Raw genomic sequence first — 9239 nt, forward strand, 5'->3', positions numbered from 1 at the left:
AAAAGAAAACACATTGTTATGCATATGTAAATGTATTCAGTTATAAACATTCATTCACTTTCTTCTTTCCTTCATGGATCTAAACTTTACTGCTGCCAGTATTTATTTCTATATTTTTATTGTAATATTTTCAGAATGTGTTTGTTCTATTTTTGGCCAAAGTAAGACAAAGAAAACAATCTGAAGTTGTCTTTATTTTTGAGTTTTAATGCCATGATTTTAATAGTCCGTGTGCACAGATTTTCCTCCATGTGGCCCCTGAGCTAAAATCACTTTGACACCCCTGATTTACGGTAACAAACTGGCAGCTCAGTTGCCAGAATAAAAAAATAACAGTTGTACTGTTTTTCTATTTACAGTAATATGTTGAACAAACTACCTTGAATTTTACAGTAAGATTCTGGCAACTAAGCTGCTGGGGTTTTACCGTAAAATAACTGTGGTACCATTTAAAAATGGTAAATAAACAGTGGGTACTCCCCCCCCCCACCCCATCTACTGTAATATGTTTAAAAAATGTGTAGATTTTACATTTAAAAAATGGTGACCAGAATTTTACTGTGAAATATACAGATTTTTTTTTTTTACAGTGTACGTAAAAATCTATATTTAATAATAAAATGCATAGGCAAATCCATAAATGATTCACTGTTAAAAAGCGGCCATAACTGCGATGTGGCCCTCAATAAAAACAGTTAGACATCCCTGTTCTATGTCAGTTAGAAGCATTGCTTGAAAATATAAATCAGAACAAACACTTGGAGCTTTACTGCACAGTCCTCACTATAATATGCAGATAAAAACTACTGGATCAATAGTTTCCAGTCAGACTTATTGACATATTATTGAAAGTTCTTACCTTACGTCCTCCATGTGTGTGGCACATCCATTAAGGCAGGAGTCTTGTGTAAATCACCAGGTGTTTTTCTGCCGCCTGTCCCTTATCTCATGTCTTCTTTGTTGACTCCTACAAAACATTCTGGATGTGTGACAAGACTATTACCACTTGGTGGTCACGTAGCAACAGGGCGGAACTTTTCCACCATTAGGTGCAAGCCGCACATATTCTTGTACACTCATTATAAGGCAAGTTGTGTGATTTTTGGACTGTTTTAAATTAAACCTCTGGAAATATTTATGTACCTCACCTTTGTTGTTTTTTATTTGACTTACTTTCAATTGTTAGTTATGTGGTAGGGTCTGACAAAAAGTATACCTACATCAGGTCACAGACTGACAGTTTGGTGAAACTATATCACTCAAGGCCCGCTCCACCTCATTTTATATGATCGAAAAAGCCTGGAAATAATGTGTCAATACCTTATTTTCTTTCTTTCTAAAAAGGTATTCAGGTTTTTTTTCCAGTTTGACAGGAAAAAAAATAGTGTCCAATATTGCAACAAATATTTTATCTAACTTTTTTGGTCTAAATCCAAATAAATACTTAAATATCTGCTTAACTTATGAATTCGAAGCAAGTTATCCATCAAATCGTACACTATAAAAATTACCAATAGATTTTACTGTAAAATTTAGGGATTTTTTTTTTTTTACAGCATATTACTGTAAGTTGAAAAAAACCCGACCAATGTTTGTTTTTTTGCAGTAAAATTAAGTCAACCGAGCTGTGCCCACACCAAGGAGGGTGAACCCGAGGAAAGCTGCTGGACCGGATGCCGTACCTGGACGTGTAGTAAAGACCTGTGCAGACCAGCTGTCTGTTGTCTTTACCAGGATTTTCAACCAGTCCTTGTCCCAGTACATCGTCCCACCCGGTCTAAAGGCCTCTGTTATTGTCCCACTGCCAAAAAAAACTGCAGTAGACAGCCTGAATGATTACTGTCCAGTGGCACTCACACCAATCATTATGAAGTGCTTTGAAACTCTGGTTCGGGAGCACATCACCTCAAATCTGCCACCAGCATTGGACTCTCACCAGTTTGCGTACAGGGCCAACCGATCTACAGAGGATGCTATCGCAACAGCCCTCCACACTGCTCTGAGCCACCTAGAGCAGCAGGGGAGCTATGCAAGGCTACTCTTTGTTGATTTTAGCTCTGCGTTCAATATCATCCTCCCCCACAGACTGGTGCCCAAACTGACGGGGCTGGGACTGTCTTCCTCCATCTGCCACTGGATCCTGGACTTCCTGACAAATCGCTCTCAGAGGGTGAGAGTAGGTTCCCACCTCTCAGCATCAGCACCGGCTCCCCCCAGGGCTGCGTGCCAAGCCCCCTAGTCTACACCCTCTACACTCATGACTACACCCTTGCTCATGCCAGCAATACCACTATTACATTTGCAGACGACACCACAGTAGTGGGACTCATTTCAGGGAGGGATGAGTCTGCCTACAGAAATGAAGTGGAGCGGCTGACTGGGTGGCGTAAGGAAAACAACCTGGTCCTTAACACCACCAAGACGAAGGAGCTGATCATGGATTTCCGGAAGAAAAAACGATAAACATCCAACCACTGTACATCAATGGCGACTATGTGGAAAGGGTCTCTAACTTCAGGTTCCCGGGGATCCAGATCGAGGAAGACCTGTCGTGGAGTGCGAACACTTCAGTGACCATCAAAAAGGCACAGCAGAGACTTTACTTTCTGAGACTCCTCAAAAAGAACCACATGTCACAAAAACTGCTTGTGTCCTTCTATCGTGTGTATGGTATGCCAGCTGCACAGCGGCAGAGAGAAACGCACTTCAGAGGCTCATAAAAACTGCCATGAAGATCACTGGCTGTTCTCTCCCCTCCCTACATGAACTGTACAGTGCCAAGTGCCTCAAAAAGGCCCAAAACATCATAAGGGACCCATCCCACCCCGGACATAAACTTTTTGAACTGCTGCCCTCGGGCAGGAGATACAGGACAATAAAATGCCGGACAAACAGTTTTAAGAACACTTTTTACCCGAGAGCAATAGTGTCGCTGAATACAAGACAAGAACGACTGTGCATGTGAGCTGTGTGCTTGGTATTTTTATCTTTTTATCTATGTTATGTGTTATTATGAATTTGCACTAAATTAGTTTGTGCTTACAATTTTGTTGTACAATGTACAATGACAATAAAGATATATTCTATTCTATTTTGTCAGGTTTTTTTTAACTGTAAAATCCACGGTTGATGATTTTATGGTACCACATTTTATCATGGTAAAAAACTGGCAGCTGAGTTGCCAAAATTAAATTAAACAGCAGTACCGTTTTTCTATTTACAGTAATATGTTGTAAAAATAATAGTTACAGTAAAAGTCTGGCAACTAAGCTGACAGTTTTTTTCTGTAAAAAAACTGGTAAAATCTACTGACTTTTTTTCAAAACTCTTTACGTAAAATTTTTTTATATAATCAAATTCATAGGAAAATTGCTGCTCAGTGGCCTTGTGGTTAGAGTGTCCGCCCTGAGATCGGTGGGTCGTGAGTTCAAACCCCGGCCGAGTCATACCAAAGACTATAAAAATGGGACCCATTACCTCCCTACTTGGCACTCAGCATCAAGGATTGGAATTGGGGGTTAAATCACCAAAATGATTCTCGGGCACGGCCACTTCTGCTGCTCACTGCTCCCCTCACCTCCCAGGGGGTGAAAAAGGGGATGGGTCAAATGCAGAGGACAAATTTCACCACACCTAGTGTGTGTGTGACTATCATTGGTACTTTAACTTTTAACTTCATGAATTATTTATAACCACAAGCGACCTTCTAATGGCAGCCATGACTGTGGTGTGGCCCTCAATGATAACAAGTTTGACATCCCTGTGCTAGATGAAGGTGCAGGATTTTTTTCCCCCTTTACTTTTGTTAGGACTGTACAATATTTTGACATATTTAAATGAAATGATCAGTGTCAGAAATGTGACTCTTGAATATAAGTCAGGTGTAAGTAAGAAAGTAGTATTTTCAGCCTCGTGTAATAAAAGGTTATAGGTTAAAAGTATCAAGTATTCTCATCAATTTGAGTTTTGTTGGTGAATTGAATAACTTTATTTGATTAGGACAATGCATATTGATCACAGTAAATGTGCCATAATATTACTATTAAATAGCCATTTTTTCCAAGTCTTTAAATACCATTACAATTGTAATCTTGTCAAATAAATAACAAATGTGGGTCCTCCATTTACATTGTGGTAATATTTATTGATTCTCTTAACATGTAAACTTTATTCCTGCAGTTTTTTATTATTTTTCTTCTCAGTGTGACCTTGACCGTACTTACAAGAATGAAGTCCTAATATTTCAAGAATAAACGACAGAGAAAGGGAGTTAACGTTTAGTCACATCAAAAGCATCAGTTGAACGTGCAAACTTATATTCTTCACAAACTATACTTGCGTGTAACCTTATTCTACTTAAATATTTATCTCCTCTTTTTTCTTTTCCTATAACTATCCTTGTCTTCAAAGTCGTCTTCCTCCTCGTCCTCCTCCTCCTCCTCGTCGCTTTCTGCTTGCACGTCGCCGTGGTGACGCTCCTCTTCCTGCCACTCTCTGGCCATCAGTCTCTGAAAGACGTCATACTCCTCCGATGACGCCACCTGGGCCACCAGCGTCAGGAAGGTGTCCAGACTCACGTTGAGGATGCTGTCCAGTTTGGGGTTAATGATGGTGGTCTGGCCCTTCTTGTCGGGGGTCTGGTACAAGCCCCGGCGCTCCAGAAAACAGTGACGACAGCGCAGCTCGTCCAGGGAGAAACTAAACAGTTTGTTCTTGACCATCTCTGATTGTTTGACGCCCATTCGGAAGTAGACATACTGTGGAAACATGGTGGTGCGTGGGTAAGAAGACTCCATACCATTGACTCTCAAACTGTGGTACATGTTACCATGGTGGTAGGCAGGTTTTACTTGGTGCAGGAAAAAAACATATTAAGTATATGTGCAGCTAAATATAATCATTACAATGCACATATACAGTCGTGGTCAAAAGTTTACATACACTTGTATACTTTTGACCCAGCAGATTTGGTCACATTTTCAGTAGACCCATAACAAATTCATAAAAGAACCAAACTTCATGAATGTGTTTTGTGACCAACAAGTATGTGCTCCAATCACTCTAGGATAAAAAAATAAGAGTTGTACAAATGATTGGAAACTCAAGACAGCCATGACATGATGTTCTTTAGAAATGTATGTAAACTATTGACCACGACTGTATATAATTTAGATTTATTTATTTATGAAAGAGAGGTTTTTGTTAACAAGTTAAATGTGTTTAATGATAATACAAGCATGTTTAACATTCCTGTCTTTCACAAAGACAAGAATATAAGTTGGTGTATGAGCTGATTCTGATGACTTGCATTGATTGGAATCAGACAGTAGTGATGATAACGTCCACATTTTCAAATGGAGGAGAAAAAAAGTCCTCCTTTCTGTCCAACACCACAAGAAAGTGGTTGCTTTTTGCCATCTTATTTGTCCAGCTTCCATACTCCTTTTTATACACTTTACAAGGAATACATTGGTGGCAAACTCCGTAGCTTGCTAGGCTGTGCACGCCAGCTTTCTGAGACTCTTATTTTGTTAGCGCAGGCAGGATGAAACAGCGCTTTTATTGTGAAGACACGAACTGTGCGGTCGGTTTTTAGCCTTCATCTTCATCTTTCTTGTCATCTCACAAGACCCTCGGGTGCCGTGAATGTCAATCAAGTGACGTCTTGGTGAAGATTGATAATCATTCATATTTAGGTCTATTTTTGTAATACCTGATGAGGCTGGTTCTACAGCACATTAAGGACGATGTCCCCCAAGATTTCAACCCCTACCAGTTCGCATATCGGGCGAACAGATCCACTGAGGATGCCATCACTGTGGCTCTCCACTTTGTTCTATGCCACCTGAAGCAACAGCAGAGCTACGTCCGGATGCTCTTTGTGGATTACAGTTCTGCCTTTAATACAATAATACCGGACATCCTCATCACAAAATTTAACACTCTCAGCCCCCCCTCACTTGTGCCTGGATTAAGGATTTTCTCTCCAACCGGCCCCAGACTGTTCGACTCGGCCCCCACCTCTCCTCCACCCGTATATTGAATACCGGCTCCCCACAGGGCTGTGTGCTGAGCCCTTTTCTGTACTGCTTCTACACCTATGACTGCAGTCCGACCCACAACAACAACCTCATAGTGAAGTTTGTGGACAACACTATGGTGGTTGGACTCATCTCAAAGGAGGACGAAGGAGCCTACAGAGAGAAGGTCCGGAAGTTGGCAGACTGGTGCTCAGAGAACAACCGTGCTATGAAGACCAAGGCGATCGTCGTCGACTTCAGAAAACACAGCACTGACTTAGCCCCCCTCTACATCAAGGGTGAGTGTGTGGAGAGGGTCCACACCTTCCGGTCTCTTGGCGTCCTTATCTCTGACAACATCTCCTGGTCAGAGAACACTACTGCCATCACTAAGAAGGCTCAGCAGCGGCTGCACTTCCTGAGAGTCCTCAAACAACCTGGACTCCAACCTGCTGCTGACCTTCTACCGCTCATCTATCGAGAGCCTGCTGACATACTGCATCACAGCATGGTATGGCAGCTGCACCACTGCAGACAGGGAGAGGCTCCAGAGAGTGGTAAAGGCAGCACAACGGAACATTAGCTGCCCTCTCCCCTCTCTGACAGACATTTACACCTCCCGCTGCCTCAGCAGAGCTACCAACATTATCAATGACAGCTCCCACCCTGACTTTGACCTGTTTGACCTGCTGCCCTCAGGAAGGCGCTACAGGGTCATCAGGTCTAAGACAAACAGACTCAAGAACAGTTTTTTCCTGAAAGCCATAACCATGGTGAACTCATAGGCACTGATTTTATAGTTTAGCACCTCTCTGTGTGCAATTCTTACTTTCCACCCACAGTCTGAATGCTTCTATATATATATATATATATATATATATATATATATATATATATATATATATATATATATATATATATATACTACCGTTCAAAAGTTTGGGGTCACCCAAACAATTTTGTGGAATAGCCTTCATTTCTATGAACAAGAATAGACAGTCGAGTTTCAGATGAAAGTTCTCTTTTTCTGGCCATTTTGAGCGTTTAATTGACCCCACAAATGTGATGCTCCAGAAACTCAATCTGCTCAAAGGAAGGTCAGTTTTGTAGCTTCTGTAACGAGCTAAACTGTTTTCAGATGTGTGAACATGATTGCACAAGGATTTTCTAATCATAAATTAGCCTTCTGAGCCAATGAGCAAACACATTGTACCATTAGAACACTGGAGTGATAGTTGCTGGAAATGGGCCTCTATACACCTATGTAGATATTGCACCAAAAACCAGACATTTGCAGCTAGAATAGTCATTTACCACATTAGCAATGTATAGAGTGTATTTCTTTAAAGTTAAGACTAGTTTAAAGTTATCTTCATTGAAAAGTACAGTGCTTTTCCTTCAAAAATAAGGACATTTCAATGTGACCCCAAACTTTTGAACGGTAGTGTGTGTATATATATATATATATATATATATATATAGTATAATATTTAAACAACACATTCAGAACATTCGTTCTCAGGACTGGACTGTGCACCTTACCTCCTTTTGTACTATTTTTATTTTCTTTCCTTCCTATGTTTTGCATATTTGTAGACTGTCGCACTGATACTGGAGTTGCTTTTAATCTCATTGTACCTGTGTATAGTGACAATAAAAGGCATTCTATTCAATTCTAGTATACAACATGTAAATTACTCATTCAAACACAGGAAGTGCAAGAGGTAGCACATTTTTACACCAAGTACCACAATAATCTTGTAAAGTTAGACCAATTTTGGTCATTAATTTACGTGATTATTGTTATAATAATTCGTTCTGCTCTTCAAATGTAAACTTCATTACCAAGGGAGCCAGCTTGATACAATACTTTTTTTTGTTATCAAGCCAGAAAATAATCAAATTTAGGTAAGCAAAGAAGACAATTTGGATTTGTGTCAGAGGTTACAAAGCATATTATTATTAGTTTCCCTGGTATCAACATTTAAACTATTTTCTTTTGCTCATTTTTCAATGGAATTACATTTTTAGAATGTACTGTGCAAGCAATAAAAGAAGCAAAGCGCTATGGACACAATTGCACGTTCATCCGCACCTGGAACTTGTACTGCAGCTGAGCCAGGTCTTCTAGCACCACAGCAGGACTGTCCCTGAGGATGTCCGTCGCCTGCTGCCCTGTGAACAGACACTTCTCTCTGAGGACCATCACCACATGTTTGACAGTCTTCACGGGCACAGTGAGGATGGCAGGGCAGTGGGCCACCACTCTCTGAAGACTACCTATAAACAGAACATGGATGCATTTAGACAAGTGTTAAAAAAAAGGGGTCATAGACGTGATCTCACCTTCCCTTAAACCGAGTTTGCGAAGGTTGCTGATGCGCTGCTGAAGAAGTGACTCCTTGGTGGTGTAAAGCTCAGGACATTTGCTCAGTAATTTCACCACAGAGGAAGGGTTGAGGCCCAACACAAACAAAGTTGTGAGCGTTGATGAACAATGCTTGGCAGTTGCAGGGTTGGTCACGCTTTCATAGATTTCCTCAGCCTGGCTGTCTGTGAAGCCCATGTCAGAAAGACACTGCAGTGACAGCTCTGTGTCTCTCTGAGGGGGAACTGGATCATGGCTGGTTGAACTTGTCAGTAATGACGAACACAACCTAGACTGGACGCATGGACGACGCAGCCACCTCCCTGAGAGATGGGGGCTGAATAAAGACGAGGTGGAATGTCTTATAATCCACCGAAGAACCTGTGGGAAAGTGCCATAGTCAGACGTTAGCACTGCTGGGTGGGCACTACGAAGGTTAAAGCGTTTAAAAGTGCGACGTGCCAGTATTTTCCATCACTATTATATAGAAGAATACAAATAAAAACATACTTATTAGAGAAAAGGCTTTAAACGTGTAGTGGTTTGTTGTATTTACTTACCTGCCGTGAGGGAACGCGAGCGTTCATTTTCCGTCCGTTCTAAATTAACTTCCGTGCATCAACAGCAAAAGGAAAAAGATGTTCCGCCTTGACGCTGGTTTCATTTTAATACACAATTCCTTCAAAACATGTTAATTAAAAGGAAATATAACAAAAAATCCTACGCGTTTTATTAAATAGTTCCAATATTACGTTTATGAATCCAAACCATATGAAGAAAATAGTGAAAAGTGTCGTTTAAGTGACAGTAAAGCATAGTCACTTAAATAGTATTTAACTGTCCTTCGAATA

At 40.7% G+C, this 9239-nt stretch overlaps 1 protein-coding gene across 1 annotated transcript; it reads right to left on the reverse strand.

The window, feature by feature from the left end:
- Positions 1-3986: 3986 nt before the first annotated feature.
- LOC133631355 (transcription termination factor 4, mitochondrial-like) lies at positions 3987-9081 on the reverse strand. Its single transcript, XM_062023547.1, has 4 exons — positions 8949-9081; positions 8367-8769; positions 8116-8300; positions 3987-4757 (listed from the first exon to the last, which is right to left on the reverse strand). The coding sequence occupies exons 1-4, from the start codon at positions 8973-8975 to the stop codon at positions 4365-4367; spliced, it is 1008 nt and encodes a 335-aa protein (XP_061879531.1). The 5' UTR covers positions 8976-9081; the 3' UTR covers positions 3987-4364.
- Positions 9082-9239: the final 158 nt, after the last annotated feature.

This window comes from Entelurus aequoreus, linkage group LG16 (genome assembly GCF_033978785.1).
Source record: "Entelurus aequoreus isolate RoL-2023_Sb linkage group LG16, RoL_Eaeq_v1.1, whole genome shotgun sequence".
NCBI lineage: Eukaryota > Metazoa > Chordata > Actinopteri > Syngnathiformes > Syngnathidae > Entelurus > Entelurus aequoreus.

Excerpts from the sequence above, each read along its gene's own strand:
- LOC133631355 (XM_062023547.1), bottom strand. The coding sequence starts at position 8,975 with ATGAACGCTCGCGTTCCCTCACGGCAG. Across the intron at positions 8,770-8,948 it reads CTCGCGTTCCCTCACGGCAG|GTTCTTCGGTGGATTATAAG; the intron begins GTAAGTAAATAC and ends ACTTTCCCACAG. Across the intron at positions 8,301-8,366 it reads CAAACTCGGTTTAAGGGAAG|GTAGTCTTCAGAGAGTGGTG; the intron begins GTGAGATCACGT and ends TTCTGTTTATAG.